The sequence below is a fragment of the Pelecanus crispus genome, chromosome 7, assembly GCF_030463565.1.
Source record: "Pelecanus crispus isolate bPelCri1 chromosome 7, bPelCri1.pri, whole genome shotgun sequence".
NCBI lineage: Eukaryota > Metazoa > Chordata > Aves > Pelecaniformes > Pelecanidae > Pelecanus > Pelecanus crispus.
The window spans coordinates 16,837,176-16,863,158 of record NC_134649.1 but is presented as its reverse complement, the minus strand read 5'-3'; the positions used below and the strand labels follow the sequence as shown (position 1 = coordinate 16,863,158).

Sequence of the window (25,983 nt, the reverse complement as noted above, 5' to 3'; positions counted from 1 at the left end):
ATGTTGGTGCTTGTAGGTAAAGCAATTTTATCTTGCAGAGAATTGGGAAGTGGGGACCTGAGTTCTTACTCATTTTTTAAATGAAATTAATTTAAAAATATTTTAGAGGCTGCATCTGTGGGTTAGATGTCTTGCATTTTATGGGTTTAAATACAGTGAGATGGAACATGGGTAGCCCTCAGGAAAAAAGGCATTTAATCTTTCACTTGGGTTTGTCTAGGGAGCATGTGCTACAGTAGCATCAGACTGGTGAGACTGCCTAGCTGAGGAGCAGGGTTTCTCAGCCATACCACTAAACTTGGTATTAATGCTTTAGAACTTTGCGCCTTGGCCAACAAACATGCTGTTGGCCTTCTTGGCCACCTGGGCACGCTGCTGGCTCATGTTCAGCCAGCTATCTACCAACACCCCAAGGTCCTTTTCGACCAGGCAGCTTTCCAGCCACTCTTCCCCAGGCCTGTAGCATTGCATGGGGTTGTTGTGACTCAAGTGCAGGACCCGGCACTTGGCCTTGTTGAACCTCATACAGGTGGCCTTGGCCCATCGATCCAGCCTGTCCAGGTCCCTCTGCAGGGCCATCCTACCCTCCAGCAGATCGACAGTCCCACCCAGTTTGGTGTCATCTGCAAACTTACTGACGGTACACTCAATCCCCTCATCCAGATCATTGATAAAGATATATTCAACTTTATGTAAATACAGAAGGTTATTTTGGATAAACAGGAAACCAAGTGACAGAATCTGCATGTAACATCCCAAAGAAGTTTTACTGAAAGGAAAAAAAAAAATCAACCCTGGATAAAGACTATTCTGCTCTTAAAATTTGTACACCATACTCTTCAAAACAGAGATACTTGAGTGACTTTCTTAGAGTGTAAATTAGCCAACATGTAGCTACTTGTAATCCTACTTGTGCGGTTTCTGTTATCTGAGCTAGCTTATGCATTTGCATCTATGTGTATCAAGAATAATCAGTGGCAAATTGTTTAGGATGAAGACTGCGTCCTCAGTTGTGTTCTTCTAGAATAACAAGCTTAGCAAGTCTGACTTCGGAAGGTCAGGGAACAAATATCAGAACAATCGCAAGTGCCATCCTAGAGGTGTCGATGAAAAACCAAACATAAGCTGCAAACCTTCTAGCTGGGATTGAGCATCGCAATGCTGTAGAGATTGGTTTTTAGATAAATACTTATTAGAGGATGATACCCACCTAGATGCAGATAGAGGGTAATAGAAAGAACGACAAACCTGGAGATCCTGTCTTGTGCTGCTTCAAAGATATGTTTTCTTTAGTGTCAGGAGCAGGACCATGGGACTTGTCAGTTAGATGATGGAATATGTTGTGTGGGATCAACAGTAAGTGAAAGCAGTGTTTAAAAAAAAAAAAAAGAAAAATAATATCCATAAGTGTTGATGGTTCTGTAGACTTAGCTTGTGAGTAGTTTAAACTCACCATTAAGTTGTTAAGCTGTCTTGTATTTAATATAGTTCAGGGTTGGAATGAGTCTGACAGTCTGTGGGAACTGAATTTAGATTTTGGGATGCCTCAAGTGGAAGCGGTTAGAAAGAAGGGCTCAAATTATTCTCCCCTTCTGTTTCTAGGCCCCCTTCCATTTTTCAGAGTAGAGAGTCTTTGATTTCTTAAATAGGAAAAGTAAGGATAAAGACTTGTACCTCAAGCAAAGTAGTATCTTCTAGATCCTGACTTGTGAGGAGGTTCATGGAGGCACAGCTGCAAAGATTCTTCTGGTTCCTACTGAGAAGAGTATGAACTTAAATGGACTCTACTTGTTGTAGAGTCACATTCCATACTGCTGCCAACCCATCACCTTCTGTTTCCTTTTCCTAGCTACTTCTTCTAGCCATCTCCTTTTTTTTTTTTTTCTTAAAAAAAAAATCTCTGGTCACTGAGTGATTCTGCCTGCTCAGCCTGCCACTGGTTACAGCAATTTGACTGAGGAAAGGTAGGAAGGAGAAAGCACCAAGTGCCTTTTGCATACCGCTGATAATAGCTCTTTCCACCAGTTTTGCAAAAGTCTGCAGACTTGCTATCAATGTCCCAGTATATTGGGCATTCCATCATGGCAAAATCACTGATCTTAGAAGGTAACTCGTAGTAAAAAGAAATGGAATAATAGATTAAGCATTAACTCTTACATGTATACCTTTATGTTCATTTTACCAAGTGCTGTCAGTATATACACAGAGCTTTTTTTTTTTTTTTTTAAAAAAAAAAAGTACTTGCTCTGTGATTAGAGCATAGGATTGACATAACTTGTTAGGAAAACTTCTGTATTGGGTGAGATACTGAAAGATATTTTGTATGGTCTTTGGAAGTTTCTTACTGAGAAATTGTGATGTTGAACTGGATTTTTGGGGGGGTCCCTGCCAACTGCCCATTTGTTTGAATCTGTCATTACAGTTTGGAGTCTCCCCACCTATCTACTGGCATCTTTTCAGTGCAGTTAATTTCATTGACACTTGTAAGTAGTACATTAAGATGTCTCTGCATAGCCATAAAAATGGAATTTAGTTTCTCTACTGTAGGTTTCATGTAATACGTGGGGTTTTATGATTACCATTGTTTAAAGTTTGGTGATTTGTTAAAGTTGTTAATTCTTGGAAGTAGAGATGAATAGATGCTTGTTTCCCAGCACCTCCAAGTTGCCTCTTTTTCCCTCCTCCCTTTTTTTTGGTGGGGGAGAACTAAAGGAAGATTTGTCACTTCATTTTTCATTATTAAAAGGGTGAACAGTCCAGACAGATAATCCTGTTCCCATCGAGCATGTTTGAACAACCAAGAAAAGACCTGTTTAAAAATAGCTGTGAGACAATCAGGTTATCTAATAGTTTACCTAAATTAAGAAATCCAGTGGTCAGAGAATTGTTATTGTGAAACACAGGTGTGTTAGTTTGTATTTGAAATAGTTCTCTAATCCTGAAAATAGAGCTAATTTTATTAGTAAGTAGATAATTAACAGCATGGGCTAGAATTTGTAGTGTTACTTATGTACCAATGTGCAAAGTAAGAGGGGGAAAATGAAAGGAGAATAAATAGAGGTTTCTTAATTTTAATACTAGTGGAACTTTTTATTTGATACATATAACTTCTAATGGTCCATTTTGAAGTGACAGATAGGGTAACATTGATGGAAGGGTATCCTGCCCAGAAGGAAGAACTATTCCCAGCTTCAATAGACTCTACGGAGCTTCCCCTTGCCCCTCCAAAAGCACAGTCCTGTAGTGCAGGCCATCTAGGTAAAACTCAAAACTGACCCTAAAGCATGATTAGATGATAGTCAACAATGGTAGTCCAGAAGCGCAATGCTGAATGTCATGCTAATTTGTAAGGATGAGAATGTAGATGACTTGGCAGTTGAGGAAAGGATATCCTAGATGGCTTCACAATTGAGGCCTAGGGCTAGTTAATCTATCTACTTGGTGTTATTTTAGGCTAAACTTTGCAAATTACTCACTTTCGTTCTGAGATAAAGTCCATTTTTTTTTCCCACTCTGCTGACATATGTGGGAGCTAGTACATGAGAAGTCCTGCATTGTCTTACATAGTGTACTTCAGAAAGATAAAGAAATTGCTGATGCAGTTGAGTGTTAGAGATAACTGCCTCTCAGTTTTATTTGAAACTTATATGAATATAATGAGAAAAAACTAATTTTTTAAAGCAACTTTTTTGCACTTCTGAGAGAAAAGTGCTATATGGATTGAGGGGTTGGGTTTTTTTCAGAAAACCAACCTTTTTTCACTAGGAAAAAGTAATTTTAGCCATAATAGGTGCTCTTGCTGGGATTAGTAGATACTTCGGTTTATCAGAGTCAGAATTACAGACTTCTTATGGTAAGAAGTCTTCTATCAAATATTAGAGAAGGGAGGAGAGCTACTCTAAAGTATCCAGGATCTCTTGTCATTTAACTTCAGTTCAGATGCACTTGAAGAGAGTCTGATCCATCCTTAGTAACTGGAGAACTCAGTCACAGGGAAAACTCAAACTAAAATGGAGTTCAAATCTCTGTAACACCTTGAGCAGTGCATTACAACCAAAGTGAGTAGGACTTCTTGCAGTGCTTGAATGACGTTCCTCAAATTCTTATCAGTGTTGGTCTTAATTTTTTTTTCTGTCTGTTCATTTCTAACTTCTGCCCAGAAGAGCCACACAAGGTGGCTTAAAGTCTTTTTTTCCTAGAAAACTGTATTGCATAATCTTGTAGCATTCTGCCCTACCGTGTTTTTCTGGGTTGCTTATTCATGTTATCTCCTCATCCTCATGAACCTCTATGTTACCAAAGGACAGTTTTACAGAGCTAGTAAAAGAGACTAACTTGAAGAAGAAGTATTCTTATTTTTTGTCTCTATGTGATATTATAAATACTAGCTATGTATCATAAAACATGCCTTTCTGTCTGCATGTGGTTAGCTACTAACTGCTAGCTGGTGTGTGTTCTTTGGTGACCCCAATACTCAAGCGCATCTGTACTGAACTGTTTCTTCCTTTTTAACAGGAGAATCTGCCCTCATAAAATGCATACATACTGAAACTATAGTACGAACACTGGTTAGCTTGGCACAAAGCCCGAGAGTCACAGGGAATTGCTGAAGTTTAACCTTCCCCATCTACCAGCCACATCTCAGAATTTCCTAACCTTGTAGTAGATACCTCTAATGCAACACCAGAGGAGAATACTTGCTTTGAAGCTTTATTAACACTGAGGCAACAATAATAAATAAAGATAGTTTGATTGTGAAATGCTGTTTGCATTACAGAAGTCAACATGAGTCACTAGAGCCCTTACCAGGTTTTAAGTGTAGGCATGGCTTTTTTTCCTTGATCTTGAATTTTGCATCTTAATTTACAGTTGTTTCAAAATACTTATAACTGTAGTATCATATTATTTAATGTGGAATAAAGACTGAAGATATATTTTTGTATAGGCTTCAGCTGTACTAAAAAGTAATTAGATTTAATTGACTTTACACTGTGACATGTAATTGTTATTTTGCTGTCAGCATAAATGGATACTAGCTTTCGCTATGGAAAGTCAGCTCTGTCATTAGTATACTGAGAGACTGGTCACGTTTTTTTAGGTGAAGACTGACACAGATGTAGTCAACTTACCAGAGTTACTTTTTGTGTAACAAATTGGTGACATAACTGTAATATTCCTTCAATTTCATGATTGTGCAGAAAGAGAAAAATATAGGAAGAAAATCAAGAGTAAAATTGGAATGACTGAAGCATCAACAGCTTCACTGATCTGTATTTGTACAATGTGTTTATACAAAATTTAAGAGAATACCAAATGAAATGCTGATGCAAGCTAACAGTTGTCACAGGTATGAGACATGGTACTTTGGGACATGGTTTAGTCTAGTCTACCCTTAATTGGTTTAGTGTGGACTGGATGATCTTAAAGGTTGTTTCTGACCTAAACGATTCTATGATTCTATGAATTCATATAATGTCAGGCATTTTAAAACACTTCAGTTATATTGCTTGGCTTCACTGAGCCAAACCTTTGTTTTCATACAAAGACAATGTAGTATATTTCATATAAAGATTAGCAGTACGATTTGCATCAAAGAATGTAGTGTTGTAATTTGAACAAGATCATTCAATGAGTAGAGTTGTTTACATAGTTGTGCATGTAACTCTACCAGTTTAAGTATTTTTTTTATTAAATGTTGTTGCCCATCTTAATTTTTGAGTTTCAGTTGAAACAGTAATTAGATCACCTAGATTTCCTTTACATTACTTAAATGTTGGCAATGAAAGTAAAATAAGCTGATAGATGTTCTTACCTCTTCTGCTTCACAGTGCTGGATGTAAAATAGTTGCTTTTTCCCTTAAGCTACATCTGTGTCTTCTGGAGGAATGGGAACAAGTGTGTAGTCAAAGTCAGCATTTTAGATTTATGCGTTTAAGTCTAACCCTGTTTTCTGGCTTAAATTATGTGAATTTAGCTACTTGTATCAAAAGCATCTTAAATAATCTTGCTCAAAAAAATCATTCTAGGCTGTGGTCTAAATTCTTGTAAAATATAAACATTTTCTATAGATAAATTTTACAGTCTGCAAATTGTTTCCAGGAAGATGTTGGTTAGAAGTACATTGCTTAGTGCTCTTGTAATTGAAACTCAAAAGCAATTGACCATCTTGTTTTATTCACTTTAGACACTTCAACCTTCGAATGAAGAGAGATACATCTCTTTTTAGTGATGACTTTAAAGTAGAAATATCAAACCAAGTAATTGATTATGATACCTCCCATATTTACACTGGACACATTTATGGTAAGTACAATGCTTTAAAATGGATTAAAGCGCAGTCATTTTAAACAGGAGTTTTTTAATAGTACATGCAGAAAATTAGTATCTGTATGATTACGTTATCTTCATTATTAAACTTCAATAATGCATCTAAATGCATTTAAACTCCACCAGCTTTTATTCTCATGTAAGAGTCACACTTAAATGAGTATTCTACCTAATAATTTTCGTATCTATAGAACTTGAAGTTTAAGTCTGTTTATGAACATACTCTTCATAGACATCTGATGCATTTGAAAAAGAAAAAGAGAAAAACTGTCTGCATTAAAAAAGATCAGGTACTGTTCTTAGTTTAAAAGAATTTAAGGAATATAGAGCTACCGTCATTAAGGGTAATATACCTGATTTCAGTAAATACAAAAGATAAAATTGATTACAAAGGATGGAGAATTAAGGAACTGAAAGCAGATGAAAAGAAGAGAAGGATTAAGACTTGCTCTGTCCTTCTTTGTACAGTCTGTTTGGGTCTGAAAGGAATCTAACTGCTTCCTGAAGATCTCAGTAATGTCCTACAGTCTTTAAGTGACTGTTTTAAACTGTGAAAAGTAGTATACACACTTAGCACTTTATATACATCTAGGTAGACCAATTTACCAGTAGACTTAAGTAGGTCAGTGAGCTTTTAAGGTGTGTAGGGTCTTTTGTTGTGGTTTTTTTCTTATTTTGTGAAATTATTTCAGAAAATCTTTTGGTTTTTTCCTTGTTGGTGAGGGTTGAGATTAAAGGATCCACATGAGTCTACTCACTGGGCTTACTCTACATTTCCTTTTAGTCCTTTTTATCTTTCTCATTTAACCCAACTTTGTACTTGTCATGAAGATCATGAACAAAGTTAGATTAAATAAATTGTTTTCCTGTTGGTTCTTGATTTCCATTCAGATCAAGAGTCTTCCTTCTGAGTACTCTGAAATTTCCAAAGATGGCTTCTAAGTTCGGCATATTAATGCACATTCTGTTAGAATATAGTCTAAAGTAAATCTGGGATTGCTTATGAATGTCGTAAAATTAGTGTTCCACAAAGCCTATTTCTAGTTTTTAGTGTTCTCTCTTAAGGTTTATATGGCATATCTTCAAGATACTTTTTCCAAATTTCAGTACTGTATATGAACTTTATAAAATTATTGATAATTGTTAATTAGAAATTAGTACTGGTTAATGATAAGAATGAGTACAGTTCTGATAATTTGATAGTATGATTCTGAACCCTTCTCAATGGAAGAGTATATAAACATTCTTCTAGTAATCTTTCATCCTTTTTATGGAAAAGGCTTGTGGGGCATGCTGCATGTTGTAGCTGTCAATGATTAAACTTTGGCAGTTGTATTTTTCCAGACTGTGACTGTTTCAAATACAAATTCACTCCATACCGCATTTAAACCTAGCTACAGTTTTAGGAGACTTATGATTGAAGTCAAAAATGGATGTCTTGAATATAGGGAAATCTTTCTTTGAAAGCTTTCAAAGTTCAGTATGCACTCTGATTTTTTTTTTTTTTTTCCTCTTTATAATTGTATGAATAGATGTATAAAGACAGGACTTGGATATAGGATTACATGCTGTATATGTGACAGCTTTAAAATACAGAGTTGAATGCTTTTTACACATGTCATTTATGCACTTGATTACAAAGCTATTGAACTTAGTAACTATGATTTTGGTATAACTGTATTTCTTGCTGTGGAATAATCTTCGTCTTAAATTCAGACATAGACTTTCTGCAATAAGATTCTGGATAACAGCAATAAGACATTATTACTGTGTAATTCATATAGGTTTTTATGAGCTGGGAACTGGTGAGTGATCAGGATAATTATGCGAGTATCATGCTTTAGCATTATCTGCCTAACACCTTGGGTAGTGTGTATGCTTGAAGTTTGCACACGACTGAAAGCTTTTAGAAAGGTATAAAAAAACTAATGCACTTCTTCCTTTAACAGGTGAGCAGGGAAGTCTTAGCCACGGGTCTGTTATTGATGGAAAATTTGAAGGATTCATCCAAACTCACAGTGGGACCTTTTATATTGAGCCGGCAGAGAGATATATTAAGGACAAAACTCTACCGTTCCACTCTGTCATTTATCATGAAGATGATATCAGTGAGTACTTCCATTTTGTGCTGCAGATGACATAAATTTTTTTTTATTAAATGTCAAAAACTGTAAGCCATTTGTAAGCATGAAATGAGACTTCGGCTTGCATATGACACTGTGAATCATGCTGTCCTGAAGTGATTCATATACAGTTATGGTGTGAAAGAGATTTATGGCAAACCAAAGTAAGTCTTCCTTATTCTGCCATTTCAAGAAATCCTTAGCAGTCAGGCTTAAGTGTATAAGCAGTGTATTTTCTACTCAGTGGATACACGTTTCTGTTGAAAAATGTATTCTTAAAATGCTCTATACTGATTATTCTTCCCTGTGATCTGCAAAATAAAGGATAATTAAAGTTCGAGTTGCTAAGCATTTACCTACATCTAGTGAAGGTGGTACTTGTGGGAAATAAAAGTTTCCCCTGCACATGTAGGTCACAGATGCCTTCAGAGAGCTCTCTATAAGATGTGGTGGCACCCAGTATGCCCCATTTCACACAATGACTGATGGGAGCGTACAGAGAATACTACCTGAATTTGAAGAGTATAGTCCCAGAAGTCTAGCTTTATTGTAAATGCCCAAAAGGATGAGAAAGTACCGTGGAATACTCTTACATCTTCAGAACTGATGCATCACAGTTCTCCTGCTCTCTACCTGCATTTTTATGTATGATCAGTCTTCAGCTGTAGTAAAAATCAGTTTTATTTCATGCTTAAGTAACTTCATGCTGAACCCCAAAAATACTGCAATAAAATTGTGATTCCAAGTTTCAATCCTTCCAAGCAGATGTTGGCAGAGAGTCACTTTAAGATTACCTTTTGGTTATTGAAGCTAACAAGTTGTGTGTTGCAAGCTAAATTTATGTAGGACTTCAGTCTTGCTTAAAAATCAATTTAAACTATAACTTCATTTAAAAACTTGTCCCATCAAGCCATTGTGCAAATCCTAGAAGACTTGAGTTTGAAATCTCATTTGGAATTGGCTGAAGAGTCTTGGGTTAGATCACTAGAAATTACTTGAACCACTCTCACGATGATACATGTATAAATCATTTTCAGAGTAAGTCATAATGAGACTGTATTGTGAAAAGAAATGTCAAATATAGGAAGATAGATGAGGAAAATCTGCTTGTGATTTGGCTTAATATATAAGCATTTTCTCTGTGCTGTAAGTCAGTGAAAAACACAGGGTTATTGCATAATGTTCTCTCTGGTTACTTCTCTTGCATGAATACAGGGAAAAGAAATGATCTTTCTCTGCTAAAAACTGAGCAAATTTTGTTTATTTTTTCTAATTGAATAAAGCTTCTGGAATACAGCTGTATTTTACATTCAGTGGCAGTATGTCTGTTGTCTTTGAGTACGTTAAAATGGCTGTGAGCTAGCAGATATGTTTGTCCTTCCTGTTACCCCATTCTGTAAATATGATTACTAACCCAAAATCAAATAGAAGTTGCATAATTTTAAAGAGCTTCTGAATGAATGCAGTTATTTAATTTTATGTACATTGTAAGCTATACTTGTTTTCTGACTGACTAAATGTATACCTTCCTGGTGCTTACAAGACTCATATTTGAGAGTAAAGTAACTTTATAGGATAGTGTTCCATATACTGCTTTTGATTCTCGAAGAGAAGTTGCAGCATGCACTTAATTTTCAGCTCTACAGAGCGTTGCAGGTGAAAGTCCGAGAAGGCAGTTTGCCTTGCTAGCTGCTGTTGGAGCAGTAATAACAGGGTTTGCTGCAGGAACAGAGGAGTAGTGGGGAAAAGTAATAAAAAAAAATTACAAAAGCCTGGTGTGAAACCATAAGATGTGTCTTTTATAACAACATTTCTGTGAATAATTTGCACATAGTTCTAAACTCTTCGGTATGTTTTATAGGTCTCACCGAACAGTCCAATTTCACTGCTTGATAGTGGGAATACTGGGCTACCACTTATATAGCACTTTCTTTAAATAAGTCACTGTCTGCTTTACAAAGGGTTTTATTAACCCTGTTGAAGAAAAGAGGGGGAGGAGGGAAGTAAAGGGACATGAGGCAGTAAAGCGATTTGCCCAGTTTTCAAGAGGTGAGACAAGCAAAAAGATTGTCTCGTACTGGTTCCTTATGCTGTAAATAGTGGGCGACTGAAAATATTCTTTTCACTGTTATCAACATGAATAATGACAGAAATAGAACTGTACCCTAAAGAAGGAGATAATTTGATTTTATGAAAGTTAGTATTGCTGTTTTGTAGAAGTGATCTCTGTTGGAGGAGTAAATGGATCAATTGAGAGCTGGAAAAAGCTAATGATGAAATTGGTTCATATTAATGTCTTATTAAAGTGAATGGGAGCAGGATATGTATTTTTTAATTGTTCAGATGATGGTATGTGGGCTTACACTGTGTTTCCTCTTGAATCTAGTGCATCAAAATGATCAGTTAGAAACCAAATCAGATTATCAGAGAGGATTGTCTAAATCTATTCCAGAGAGCCACATTAAAGCAACAGTACAATATGGCTTCCAAATCACCAAGTGAGTGAATGTTGCTGCTTGCTCAGCATGGTTGAAAATAGCCCATCCTGGAGCTAAATCTAAGCAGCACTATTTGAAAAGGTGCCGCTCCTGTTGATTGCTGTCAATGCAGAGTCTGATATGCATGCATTCTGGTGGTACAGTTTAACTTTTTTCATTGGTATCCTACATGCCTGTAGGATTTCTGTGGTCTGAAATATCTTAAGTATACAACTGCTTCTGTCACTTTTTGAATAGTGCTTTTGAGGCTAAAATTTTTAGCCTTTCATGAGAGCTATTTTTGCATTGAACTGCAGCTCCAAAAAACCCCCGACGACAACTAAAAAAAGCTAAGCTTTACAGTAGCTTTAAAAATAAAAACAAGCATGCAAATCTGTTGCTATTGCTCTAATGTAAAGCTAACTCTTGTGAAATAGAGTCAAACCACTAGTATCTTACACAGGACAAAAGCAACAAAAATGCTTACATTTCTAACTCAGGAGAGACTGGGGAAAGAAGTTGTCTTTGCTTTATTTTGGGATATTTTTTGGTTACTCATGTTTATTTTTGAAACAATATGCTTTTTAGTGCTTTTCAGAAATCACAATGCAACATATGATTAGCATCTCAATGAGTTCTTATTCAGCAGTTAAACAAAAGGGTTTTTTGTAAATGGGGATTGTATTGTCAACTTTATAAGGCAGCTTTTGTTACAGTGGTTGTGGTGACCAGTGGAAGGCAGCCTTCTTTTCATGACTCGAAACACAAGTTGAATGATTTTTGTTTCTAAACCACTCTTGATCAAACTGTTTTATAATTTAGTGCTAGGAAGATGCAAATGGTTATTTTCATTAAAATATTTTTGAAACCTTTCTTTAAGGATTAGGAATATATTGGGAATTGTATTTACCTTATTTAAATCATATATACTTCAAATGTATCCCTGAGTTTCTACTGTAAAATACAAAATCGGTATTTCCTCAATCAACAGTAGACAGGAAAATCCTGTTCAGACTTTTGGGAAAATCAACATGGTCATTTAATTGTCTTTGTGGTCTTGGAAGAGCTATACAACTGAGAACAGAAAGTAAAGTATTTTGTAATTTTGCAAAGCCCTATCTGGTGAATGAACTGACCATTGCAAACTATGTATTATAAGTGAGAACTTGGTTTCTTTTTTTTTTTTAATATTGTGGTTGTTGATTTAATAATGAAGGTCTACTTGGCAGTTGTCATGGGAGCACAGTGTGACAGACTACTTAGGATGAAATCTGTAATAAGGATTTTTTTGTGTGTGTTTAAATTTGAGTTTTGTTCTGACACTATTGCTTTTGCTAGTATTGGGCAAATCTCTATGGCTGTTGAACTGAATTTTCATCATTTTTAATGGAAGCTTGATGTCATATCCTTGCCTCAGATGCCTAAATCCGGTATCCGTTAAGTAGTTAACCTAAATGCTTAACAGATCATACTATGTACTGACGAGTAGAAGAAAAAAAATTCATGTGATCAGGAATTTCTTTGTGGTAGGTAGTACCTTTTTAAAAGAATAGAATTCTTATTTTGAGCATCTGTAGTTGTATATATCATTAATAATGATCTGCCATCTAGTTAGAAGAAGATATGGTCAGAAAGTATGAAATGACAAGATTTTTCTGTTGGTTTTTTTAGAATTATTACATTATTGTTGTTTACTATCTTTTAACATTCTGTCAGGATATACAAAAATTCAAAGTGGAAAATGGGAAACTGGACAATACGGGAAAAGAAAAATAAAGTATTTGTTTTGCCTGAGGATTTTCTCTAGTTAGAGAATTGATCCTGTAACTAAAGTCTTCTGTTATAGATCTGATGAAAAGTAGGCTTCTAGTTTTTCCTCAACTCTGCATTCACTGTAAGTAATCATTTCATGGTAAAGGCATGTGTTTTCTCTTGATCAATTCACAGGGTTGTGGTAGGGATGAGTTTAAGAAGCTCTTGATCCCAAAGAGCTGGCAGGAGGCTGTACCTCTCAAAGCATTTAAAAGCATCACAAGACTTCATGATGTGGGTCAAAGCTGTCCGAGTCATCTGACACCATGTAGTTCCTGCTTAGCTCCAGAAATGGAACTACTGCAGGGGATGGTGGAAATAGGAAGTCTCAAAAGATGAAGAAACTTCATGGTTTGGGGATAACACAGCATTTATCAAACGGAAGCTTTATACGCAACTTTCTCTGTAATTCCAAAGGGAACTATCCTGTAGTGCCTGCCTCCTGTGTTTAGCAGGGTGGATTCAAATCTGTCTATGATGGATTTGTCTTTTCCAGCACATGCAAGACCTTGGCAATTGCTGTTGCAGACTGTTTCATGTTCAATTCTTCATGATTTTAACTGTCATGCTTTTAAATTGTTTCTTACTAGATTATTACTTTTGAAGTGAGAAATACTTGTTTGCATTGCAGGCAGTCAGTATTAAAAATGTATTAAGGGATTTCCTAACCTCTTTCAGAAACATGATACAGACGAAAAACTGCTTTTGTGTAATGCACTGTGGGACCATTTATTTCTAGTACTGTTCTGTCAATTGTCATAATGCCACAGAGTATGAATGGAAGTGTGGTGATAGCAGAAAATGGCATTTTGTCCTGGTGCAAAATACGCTGTGCAGTCATGTTTCCAGTTAATTTCTGTGGATTCCTGCAGTTACCACCTGCAGGAGTTGCTTTGAAGTTATGATGGTTTTATGTAGATGAAGTGTGCTGATGGTGAGGCAGTATTGTCCATTACTCCGCCCTTGTGTAACGTGGTTTTGTCACAAAGATAAGTGGTTGGTGGTATGAAATCAGGTAGTGGGTAATGAGAATTTTAGTTAAAATAAATACAATAGAATTTTTTTTTAATACTGTGGTGGGAGGAAAAAAGGTGGTGGATATAGATATGATCCTTCCTTTCTCCACAATCCTTTGCTCTTAACTCCAATCTAGTGATAGGAAACAGGATCCCAAAAGTACAGATGACCTCAACAAATGAGCGAATGGTGCTTGTTTAATACTGGTTGTAGCAAAGCCAGTGTTCCACTACATTGCTAATCAGATTGAGTGAGGTGGCTTACAGTAAGAGCATATTTTCCCGTCTTTCTCTCTCCATTCTTCTGGCACTGTGCTAGGGCTAACCATACTGGGAGGAATGTGATGAGCCAGCAGTTCAAAGATGGTATTTATGTGGTGGTAGAAATTGAAATGTGGGAAACTAGTATGGAGAAAATCATTAAATAAACTTAAAAGGTTCTGATAACAGTCATTCATGAGCATTTCTGTAAAATAGTGAAAGGAAAATACCAGTTCCTTCAGAAGTCTAGGATTTTTTCAAAAACCTAGTACTGCACCTTCATTGTAGTTACCTCTCAAAAGGTTTTTTTTCTTTTTAATTTAAAGAAACAACCTTATTAAAATCCAAACAAATTACCTCCCACACAATATCAAGGTTTTGCTAATAATCTTGTTGGCAAACATCAGTCAAAACAGAGTAGGCATAAAGTTGACCAAAGAAAAAGTGATTTTGTTGTATGTTGGAGCAGCTTCTCTAAAATTCAGACTGGAAATAAGTTTTGAAATACAATATTGTGCTTGGATACCTTTACGGTAGATGAAATTAATTTGCTAGTGAGATAATGAATAACTTTTTACGCCCAACTATAATCTTTCAATTACTCATAGGCTGAAACTTTCTTTGCCAGGAAGTGTGTTTATTAAACCTGGTTCTTTCCCAGTAAGCAAAATTTACAATTGCAGTAAAATACTTTGTACCCGGAAAAGAACCTAATTTGAAAAAAATTGTTAACTATGTTTAAATTGGCCTCATTTGTCATTACCCAGTTTTAAAAAAAACTGTTAAACATGAGCTCTTTAAATACTTGTAAATATGTGTGATTGAGAGGAATGAAGGTTGGAAGACTGATTTTATTTCTTGATCAGTCCTTTTAAGCTTATTGGTGGGTCCACTGAATCTAGTCTTTGGGTGTTTTGGATCATAAACTCATAAGAAATGGTTCGGTTTTTTCAGAACTCAACTTTAGCTGTATGCCAAGGATATGATTGATTTTTTTTGTTGTTGTTGTTCCTGCTTGCTATTTAATTTTCCCCCAGCTTTTAATGATTAAAATACAAAGTTTAGAGCTTAATGACATAGGGAGAAAGTCTGAAGCAAGTTGGGCTTGTATATTGAAATAGTTTAGCAGTAGCATGCAGTACGACTGCAGGGAGCAGGTATGAGAATCAAAGATAAATAAAGGCAACTGTCAGATGAAACTGTACCGGAATGCATACTCCAAGAGTGCATCTGCTGTGCTCCAACTGCTAACAGGCTTTGACTCCACAGAACCAGACTAGAGCTAGTCCAGGGTAAAATCCCCTGAGATGAATACAATGTGGACATCAAGTCCTCAGTGCCATGTCTTAGGTTTTATAAATCTACTCCTATGTGTCTGTTCTATTTACTCTGTGATTCTGGATCTTCACACTTTCTTTAAAAATAAAAAAAACCACAAACAAAAAAACCTGCCAAACAAACAAAAATAAAAAAAAAAAATCCCACCAGTAAGTCCCAAAAAAACAACAAACCTTGGTAAAGTTCACACATTTCTGACAGAACCTGCACCCTGATGAGATTATGGTAAAACTGGTTTGCCCTACAGAAACTGGTTCCTTAAGTATTTACATATGTGGCTCCCATAATCTGTACTCCATTATCTCTTACTGGGACACCAATTTATAATGGGATCCAATCTGCAGAGAAACTGAAGGTGCTAGACCTCTTCCCTTTGGTACTTCTCATCTCCAGAGGAAGCTTCTGCAAGTATAGGTTGCTTATAAATCTCCATCAGGTACTAACAGTCAAAACCTAACCATATGTGTCTGAAGCATGTTCAGATGTGCAGTGAGATCTGCATTGACAAGTACTGAAAGAATTACCCTTGGTAAGCACCAATTGTATGATATTGTTACTTAGCTAGTTTGGATCTCCAGCATGTTTAAGTGCTGTGTACCTGGATAGTACTACAGTTTGTTTTTAAAATTTAAACAGTCAGCTATAGTAAGGAGGTGATGAAAGTGTTTTTTCCAGTCCTCTTTTACTTTGCCTGTAAGCTTTAAATATATCTGTAAATGTTTGTAATCTGTAATTCTGTAAGTTTTAAATCTACACACATGCATATATACATATGCACACTGATCTCTTATCCTTAATTGTATTGTTTACTTTCCAGAATGGAAATTGTGCATTTCACCTTGTCAATAAAATTGCTAGCAAACTCATAGTTCTAGAATTGTGGAGTTGAGTTTGAAACCAGTTCTTATGTATTGGTAGATAAGTTGCATAATATGACAATTTTTAAAAATTCTATGGAAGATGAATGAAGTAATAGAATCTTTTAAGAATGTTAGCAAAGTTCCTTAGTTTTGGTTTACCAAGTAGAATCAAAAAACCCTCTCTCCTATCCAGGCAGTCTTTAGTATACTTGAGCTCTAATAATTTTCCATTATAAGTACTTTTTTTTTTTTTAAGGCTGCTGCTAGTTCAAGCTAATCAGTACAGATGTGTACATAATAGCTCTTGTTCTTATGTTAGATGTTGTTCATATTTTTCTTTAGCTATCTATAAGAAAACAATGGTAAGAAGCAATTGTTTGTTTTGTTCTGTTTGTAAAACTAAGAATGTATCTTAGTAGAAATGTTTAATGAAAGAAGACAGCTGCATAAAGCTTGAATCTTAGAATGCTTCCCCAAAACCACATAAGCAATATTGGACACAAACTGAATAAGTTGCAATGATACAGCCGTATTTGGCAATTGTACTTGGGATTTGAAAACTCAAAACTGGCCTTCCTCTTTTTAGAATATCCACATAAATATGGACCACAAGGAGGTTGTGCAGATCATTCAGTATTTGAAAGAATGCAGAAGTACCAGATGACTGGTATAGAAGAACCAACAACAGAGGTACAACACAGGCTAATGGATTATGTTGAGTAGAAATTAGTGTAATTACTTCCTATTTCTTGTATGTTGTCTCTTTCACTTTTGGTCAGTCATTGTCCCTCAACATTGTGAGGTATTTATATTATTGCTAGAGGTCTTTTATTAACGTTATTTTTCTAAATTCTTTTTCCCATTGCTTCTACAGCATAAATGTGCTAGCTCATAGGCTTAATGAATCCTTCATGATCTCAAATTTTTCAACAATTGGAATTTTAGATGGATGTGGAAATCAAGGTTGAAATGGGGAATATATTGCAGTTGAGAAGGAGGAGTTTCAAGATCCCTTGATCTCTAAGTAGTATATTGGTCCTTAAAGAGTAATAACTTCTAGATTTTGAAGTTAATGTAACACATTTGCAATATTTGAGTGCTTTCAGTGGTAAATGAAGTGGTATGAGTGGGAGGGTCTTACTAGCAATATTGAAAGATTGAATGGGTTACAGCATGCTACAGATTGCCTGTAATAGGAGGTAAGTGGTCTATGGAAGGGCCTTGCGTACCTGTTTAGCAGGTTTTTTACCTTCAGGTTTGTACCACTTGTCATGAAATTGGAATTTTTTCCAACAGTAAATTATTGAGTTTCTCTTAGTGTTACCTATGTTCTGAGCTGTTTCAAGTTTTGGTATCCTTTTGTGGTGTCAGTTAAGTATATGCCAAAGAAATTACGCAATATGTCTTCTTAAATAGAATCAGCAACTTAAAGTTTATTTACATTGGGACTCCAGAAGTTATCAACAGTGTCACACAATTCAGCCTTGGTAACAATAACATGCTTTCCCAAAAATTTACTTGTAAAACTCCATGGAGAGAGTGGGCCATCAACCAGTGAATACTGTAAGGCCAATGTGTTAGCAGATACTGCTCTGACTAATGAGCATTATCTTAACTTCATGTTTAGTGTACCATTTGTTCCGTGCTGAAGTGCTTAAGTATTTCTGTTTGCCAAGGTAGCTGACTAAGGTAATTACAATTTGAAATAACCTGTGTTAGGGAGGGTGCATTTAAGTTCCACAGCACTGTTTGCTTCTAATCTACAAACTGTTCATCTTAGGAAAGGATTATGAAAAAGAAAAATTCCAAAGATCACAGGAATGAAAAAAATCTATTTCACATTGACTGCCTTTTGTAATATAAAATGAAATGCACAGAAGGGTTTGACTGAGATATCATTAAAAATAGATGGCATAGTTGAAAACTGGCTAACATACTTACTTTATTTCCAGATTCATGAAACTTTGTGGGTTAAAGAAAAAGAATGAAAATCTGTTTGTATTAGTTGAGTATGTTTAGAAAAATCCATCACTATTTTTAGGTAATCTAGTACAGCATGTAGATCTACAAAATTAATATATTTATTTCCTGTGTATATGTAGAAGCCTTTTGAAGAGCCTAAGAACAATGGTCCACAGCTTTTAAGAAAAAAGCGTGCTACTCAGGCTGAAAAAAATACGTGTCAGCTGTATATTCAGACTGATCATCTGTTCTACAAGCATTATGGAACAAGGGAAGCTGTAATTGCACAGGTATTTCTAATCCCTTTGTTTTATATGATCTGCTTTTACTTTATTTGTGTATTTCTGATAAATTTCACGTAACTTAATTGTGTATATTATTGAAACAGCTTTTTTTATTTCACTAAAAAGATGCTATGTAGCTGTGACAAAAGTCCTGGGCACTTGTGCTTCCTCTAGTTAATAATGGCGGCTGTGGTTTGTTTAGCACCTCTGAGCAAGACTTGCAGTCTGGCTTTTCCCAATTGTTACTTAGAAAAATAATACTTCCTGAAGAGTTCTAGTCTGTTTGACAGCCTGCCAAGCCTCGGTGTTAACACTTGCATAGCCTTCTATTTGAAATTTTAGTTCAAAACACTGTGGGCTAATGACACTGAAATCTGTTCCGGTAGTGTCTGTAGTAGTGGAAGGTTAAAAAAGCAGTGGCAACTAAAGGCAGGTGCTTTTCATTTGTCAATATACTATTAAATGGAAAAAGTTTGGTTTGGTGGTGGTTTTTTTGCTGATCATTTGCTAAAAATATAACTACAACATACTTCTCTTGAAGTCTGAAGTTTCACTGCCACTTTTTATTTAAAAAACTACTGCCACAGATTTAAAAAATCTGACTTTTACTATTTATTCATCACACTGTATATATGCAATTCAATTTGAGTAACATTTTCCAAAGCTCTGAAGTCACCTTCCAAATCAGGTTTTCAATGACTTAGCATTTCTATGTGCTCTTGGATAAGGTAAATGATCAGTTTTTTTCACATTTGTGTTCTACCAGAAATGAAAGAATAATGCTGTAACAAGTAAATTTTTTCTCAAAAAAAGTAGTACAGTGCTTTGAATACAATTTTAACTACAGTGCTATCTTACCGTAGCAATGAATCGAGTGAGTATCACAAACAGGTATCTCAATAGTTGACAGAATTATGTGTTTAAAAAAAAAAAGGCAAACAGCAAAATACTTTGCTGTTATCTGTCATGGTGGCAATGCAGATACTAGTTATGTAGTTATTTATTTCTGTTATTTGCCATCAGCATTTGATTAAAAAGGCCTGCTAGAGTTCATATGGCGTAATATCTTACATGTAAAAGTATAGGCCTCACAGTTGTTGCTATTGAAGATTAGCTATAGCGTAGTGCGTAGATCTTTGAACTGTAGATACTTTCATTTTTGACAGATATCCAGCCATGTTAAAGCGATTGACACAATTTACCAGTCAACAGATTTCTCAGGAATCCGTAACATCAGCTTCATGGTGAAACGAATAAGAGTAAGTTGTATTGGAAATACTTTTAGCTTCGTTGATATTGCTTGGGGGCTGTATTTTTTCAAAAGTCCTGTTGCTGTTCACTTGTAACCATTTATTGTTACTAATTTTGTAACACAAGTGTCTCTCTAGTAAATGGTTCCCTAACCAATTTATTTGGTTTGGTTTTAGTGTTTATTGTCAGAAGCCTACTACTTCTGTTATTAAGCTGTAGTCAATTTTTATAGGAATCAACTTCTTAGGTTTCAGCAGTGTTGACTGTGTGGCGAATAGACTGTATTGCTCTCCAAGAACTTTAATACTAAAATAGATAATGGCTATCCAGGTTGAAAGTTCCTTCTAAAAGTGATGATTTAAGAGCATAAATATAAACTTTTGGGTGCTGATGGAAAGGAAAAAGAAAGAAGAGAGTGAGGATTTACTACACAAAGGCAATTCTTTATTGTAGAACTTGGTTTTCCAAATATAGGGGTGGTAATTTGTCAAGGCCTGTAATCTTTAGCAACATCTTTCACTATTTAACATAACAAGGTATTGACAACAGTAAGCCTCTTAGCTGGTATTTACAAGTCCAGTGAAAATGAATCATGTCTTACCGTTTGTTTCAATTTACTTTTAGATTAACACAACTGTAGATGAGAAGGACTCTTCCAATCCCTTCAGATTTCCTAACATTGGTGTGGAAAAGTTTCTGGAACTGAACTCAGAACAGAATCATGATGATTATTGCTTGGCCTATGTGTTTACAGACCGTGACTTTGATGATGGAGTCCTTGGTCTGGCTTGGGTTGGAGCCCCTTCAGGTAATTATATCCCAAACCTTCAGCGCTATGAGATAAAATATTGTAGGTAGGTACAAAGAAGAAAGGTAGAAACTGTGTCATTTAAATTGACAGCAAATAGACACAAATCTCATAACCAACTTTTCACAATTTTGGTTAAGTATGGTTTGATTTTTTTTTTTAATATAAACAGCATATCATGTGTCACTTCAATTAGTCTTGCTGTATTTCTGATAAGCAAGACGTGAACAATAAAGAAAAACATATTTCTTTTGTTAGACAAAGGTGGTATTACTTGGATGGCTTTTTACTTATGACAGGTATGAGTGACCAGTAAAGTATCAGGAGAAACAAGTATTTCTGCTATATATAAACAGTGCTTAAAAATATGCAGTTTGAATTTTGTAGTAGAACTACACTGCAGAATCCTTAGGTTTTCTAGGTAGTATTAGAAGCAATTTTTTTTTTTTTTTTTTTTAAATAAAGTAAAATCAGTGAGATCTTGTCCTGGGAGATAACAGAATAATTATTGTGTGAGTCATCTTGAACTGCTTCTCATTAGTTGCAATCTAGTTGTGTATTTTGGGTCTGAAGTATGTCTCTTGATGTAAAAAAAAAAAAAAAAAATCAAACAGTGGTCTTCATGTGTGCAGCATCTCACATGTTTGTCCTGGATGTATTTGTTTTATAGGATGTATTAGTGTTATAAAATGATATATTTGAAAGTTGTTAGTCTTTAAATTTGAGTAAATACAAATTCTTTAATTATAGCTTAGCACAAATTCCAAATTATGGAATTCTTTCACAGAAATCAAAATCAGAAATTCAGAAGTTAGTCTTCCCTTTGTTTCTTTCCTTGAGCGATTTCTATATTATGAGGAATTAGGCTGAAGAACAGCAGGTTCTATGAGACTTTGCAAGAGACTGGATACTTTATGAGAACATTATCAAGAGCTTTAACAGGTTTCAAGTAATTGTGGAAGAAACATTAAACTGTTCATGAGATGTAGCTATACATTATAAGCTCACTTTGTTTACTGCTCTGCTTTCCTCTAAAGCACACATTGGTTGTAGAGTACTTGAGCTATGTGGAAAACTGCCATGGTATGACAGTCTCTCAGACTTTGATCTTAAGACATTAAAATGCTCAAATAAGTATTAGTGGAGTATTCAGAGGGGTAACAGATCAGTGGACCCATGAATGTAGTAAGTATGTTAGAGGGACCTGTGTGGACTAACCTAACTGACTGTGGAAGAACCATAGGAAAAATAATACATAGGTGTGGCCCATGTAAATAAGAAACTGGGTCTGTGATAACTAGTGTAGTGTATAGACTGAGCAAGCACAGGATGAATTGGAATGTGCATTCCATAAACGCTGCTTCCAAAACTAAATTTAATTGAGAAAAAATAAGTTGCTTTGAGAAATTTTCACCCTTAATGCACATGCTGACATAGGTTAAATGGGATATTTCACTAAAAATGAAATTTTACTTCAGAAAGCAAGGAAACTTCTTTAGAGTGTTTTTTAGACACTGTTTGTGTTAGCAATAGAATAGCTGAATTTTTGAACATTGATAATGCCTCAGTACAAACTCAAGTTGCGGAAAAATTCGGTGAAATTAAAGTCACAATTTAGAGACTTTTCCAAACAGTAAGTGTGATGCACTTGATTGTTGACCTTCTAAACATGGGTCTGATTAACCCACACATCAAAAGCATTTTCAGCTTTAGTTTATACAGTGGAAAAATGAGTCACTTTTGCTGACAAGGACATATGGCTAGTGTTAAGCATTTTATATAAATGCTCTTGCCATGAGAGATGATCTCCTGTGATTTTACTGTGGGTTTTTTTTAACTTAGTGAAATCCAAATGGGATGTAGATTGAGGCTACCTGTATTGGACACTGCACCCTGCTGGTCTTGTGCTACAGCTGTAATGAAATCAGGGCTTGTCCATGCAGTGAAAGCCCAAAATAGCTCTTACTTAATAGCTATTCTAAACCAGCTAACTTCTTGTGTGAATGTGCTGAGAGCATTAGTGTGGATAAATCTAATCTACTTTCAAGGTTGGGTTAATATTAATTACACAGAAGAACTCTTAGTCTGCAAGCATCCACTGAGGGGGCAAGCTGTTTCTTGTTCTAAATGTCACTGGAAAAGTAACACAGTACCTTTCTTAAATGACTAACTGTTGTACTTTTCTCTAAATGCAGGGAGCTCTGGTGGAATATGTGAAAAGAGCAAACTGTATTCTGATGGTAAGAAGAAATCTTTGAACACTGGAATCATCACTGTTCAGAACTATGGCTCTCATGTTCCTCCCAAGGTCTCTCACATTACCTTTGCTCATGAGGTTGGGCATAACTTTGGTTCTCCTGTGAGTATTACTATTGATCTGTTAACTCTCTTTCAACCATTTTGAAGTGCATAATTTGTGAATGGAGTTTTACTTCTTATAAACAAGGAAAATATGATAATGACTGCATATGTGCATGCACATTGTATACAAACAAAAAACAGATTGCTGAACTAAGCCCCTTTTATGAGTATTTGACAACACTGGTGCAACGGTGGATTTTGTGGAATTCTTTATTTCTACTAGTTCAATCTCTTATAAAGGGACTATATTATTATTCCCGAAAAACTTCCCTGTTTTATGTTCAATTATTTATACTTACAAGTTTATCTAAGAAAATTATGGAGAGGATTGAGATACCAAGAACAATATTTTATAGCAAAATTGTCTTCCAGTCATTTAGGGACATGGTTTGTGGCAAGCTGAAAGCATGAGGCTTTTGGTTTTGCTGGAGATGAGAACAAAGTTTCCTGGTTTGGGTTTTTTTATTTTTAAACTTAAGTATATAGGGTTTCTACTCTTGGAAGTAAAATGAAATCAAGATATGAGAGGAATGACAAGTTCTTCAAAAACAGATGTTCACATGTGAATGCTTTCTACACGTGCCTTGAGAAAATCACTGCTCTGAGTGGGAACAAGCCTTCCAAGTATAAGTGAAAATAAGAGCACCTGAAACTGAAAAACCAGTCCCACTGAGTGAAACATCTTTTGGATCAGCCTGGAAGATGGTTCTTTTAATTTACTCAAAGTTGCGTGTGATCCAGGGAAGTGTGTGAAAGTACATGTTTGGTTCTACCAAACTATAATAAATGATACAGTTCTCACAACTATGTTGAAAATTTTAAAATTTACCTACTTCTTTTGGAGACATAGGTTGTATTTCTGGAAAGTTGGATGTATCAGAACAGCATTAGAGTTCCTCTTACACTTAAAAATTTAGTATGTTGTCCGTCTGCTAACTGCTAGTATGCCAACCTGTAATGCATTTCATTCATCATGCTGGATATTGTATAGCTCTAGTCACTGGCTGACGGAAACAGACTTCTGCTCTATTCTAAAGATCTTGTTGCACCTCCCTCAAAACAAGCAAAAAGAATGGACTGCTGTTTCACTTAACTCCTCCTACTTTTATCCCACAGGATACTTATTACCATTTTGTGATCATAAAGCCACTTCCTTGAGGAGATGGCAACTTTTTCGAGTTGGTATTCATTCCAGGACATGCGCTTGGGGTATACATTGCCGAGAATGCAAATAAGCTAAAACTTAAGAAATTTGATACTTGCTACTGTTGTCTGGGGAAAGAAAAAAAAAAAAAAACCAACAGAACAAACAAACAAAAAAACCCAAAACAAACGTTTGTTTTCTGTATGCTTTTCGTATTCCAAGAAACCTTAGTGTATAAGATGGTGTTTTGTTTTTATGAACCTTTTATTCTCACTGTGTTAAGGTTACCAAATCAGGTTACTTTTGCACATGTATAAAAAGATAGCAAGAAATTAGAGAAGCTGTCTTGATAGAAATAGTTTTAAAATATTTGTTTTGCAGCATGATTCTGGAATGGAGTGCACTCCAGGAGAGTCCAAGAACTTGGGACAGAAAGAAAATGGCAATTATATCATGTATGCAAGAGCTACATCTGGGGACAAACTTAACAACAACAAGTTCTCTATCTGTAGCATTCGAAATATCAGCCAAGTTCTTGAGAAAAAGAGAAATAATTGTTTTGTTGGTATGTATTTGGTCATCCTGAAAGCAGAATGGCTAAGCTATTCCTATTATGCTTAATTAGAAATTTATTTTATTAATTTTTATTTTACTTTTTTATTTATCTTTTTTTTTTTAAGTTTACTGAAAGATTCTATAAGTAAAGAATTGAATTTGAGATCTGGAATACTGTGTCAAGTTCTGGGCTCCCCAGTACAGGAGAGACGTGGACATACTAGATTGAGTCCAGCAAAGGGCCACAAAGATTATTGAGGGATTGTAGCATCTGACATAAGAGGAGAGGCTGCAAGGGCTGAGACAGTTTAGTCTGGAGAAGAGAAGGGTAGGGAGGGGGGGCTCTTGTCTATCTTTATAAATGATTGGTAGGAGGGAGTAAAGAAAACAGGGCCAGACTGTTTTCAGTCATGCCCAGTGAAAGGACAAGAGGTAAGGAGCACAAATTAAAATACAGGAATTTCTATTTAAACATCCAAAAAAAAAAAAAAAAAAGATTTTGCAGGAATTTTCTTTCTGGAGTCTGTGATGCGTGAGCTCTCACAGATTTTGTGGGATTTGGTTTGGGTTTTGGAGTAGTTAGTAGTTCACCCCAGTACCATCAGCTTTTGCTTTAAGGCCCTCAGACTCTGTTAAGGGAGTGCAAGAAAGGATGCTCTTCCATTGGAGGCTTAGCAGAAAACTTCCTGTCACTGTTGATTTCCTATCCACACAAGAAACTCCCACTGTTATCAGCAGAAACCATTTACTCAGAGGCTTAAAATTCTATGAATTGTAGGAATGACTAAGCTGGGTGGTAAGCAAATAATCCAAACCGATTTGAGCCCTAGTCTGAAGTCCCTCTTGACCAGGCATTTTCAGTCATGATTAGCTGGATGCTGTTGCAAATCAATTTTAACATTTATAAGTCTATTTGCATATTCTTTGTACTGCTTTGTACATAAATATGCTGGCATTTTTCAGAGTCTGGTCAACCCATCTGTGGTAATGGACTGGTTGAACAAGGAGAACAGTGTGATTGTGGATATAGTGACCAGTGTAAAGATGAATGCTGTTACGATGCAAACCAATCAGAAGATAAAAAATGCAAGTTAAAACCAGGCAAATACTGCAGGTATTGTGCATGTCTGTTACAGTACACTTTCATTTGGGGGATTTATTGATAGCTATAATTGGTATTTTAGAATCTGAATTGGTTTACCTGCATTATTCTTAAAGTATTTATTTTGTTTAAAATGCTTTATACAGTGAGTGAGAACTTCATAAGCACATCTATGCTGTGCAATTCTTGGTGCTAATTGTAACTTGCTTTTCCTTAGATGACTGTTCTCTAGCTTTTGAAAAAAACATAATACAGCACTGGATTGTATCAATGCTAACATATCATAGTGCAGAAAAATGTGT

At 35.6% G+C, this 25,983-nt stretch overlaps 1 protein-coding gene across 5 annotated transcripts in view; it reads left to right on the top strand.

Annotated features, from left to right (window-relative positions):
- Nucleotides 1-25,983, top strand: part of ADAM10 (ADAM metallopeptidase domain 10) — a 53,329-nt gene that overhangs the window by 18,170 nt on the left and 9,176 nt on the right. The window contains exons 1-10 of one of the 5 annotated variants that reach the window (XM_075714027.1): nucleotides 2,457-2,483; nucleotides 6,185-6,303; nucleotides 8,277-8,435; nucleotides 16,801-16,904; nucleotides 18,317-18,466; nucleotides 19,627-19,719; nucleotides 20,336-20,519; nucleotides 22,715-22,878; nucleotides 24,406-24,589; nucleotides 25,543-25,693. In XM_075714027.1, the coding sequence (XP_075570142.1) occupies nucleotides 6,201-6,303; nucleotides 8,277-8,435; nucleotides 16,801-16,904; nucleotides 18,317-18,466; nucleotides 19,627-19,719; nucleotides 20,336-20,519; nucleotides 22,715-22,878; nucleotides 24,406-24,589; nucleotides 25,543-25,693 (1,292 nt within the window). In that variant the 5' untranslated portion in view covers nucleotides 2,457-2,483; nucleotides 6,185-6,200. Of the gene's footprint in view, nucleotides 1-2,456; nucleotides 2,484-5,239; nucleotides 5,348-6,184; nucleotides 6,304-8,276; nucleotides 8,436-16,800; nucleotides 16,905-18,316; nucleotides 18,467-19,626; nucleotides 19,720-20,335; nucleotides 20,520-22,714; nucleotides 22,879-24,405; nucleotides 24,590-25,542; nucleotides 25,694-25,983 lie in introns of those variants that run through there. The other 4 variants (XM_075714026.1, XM_075714024.1, XM_075714023.1 and 1 more) reach the window with 4 other exon arrangements.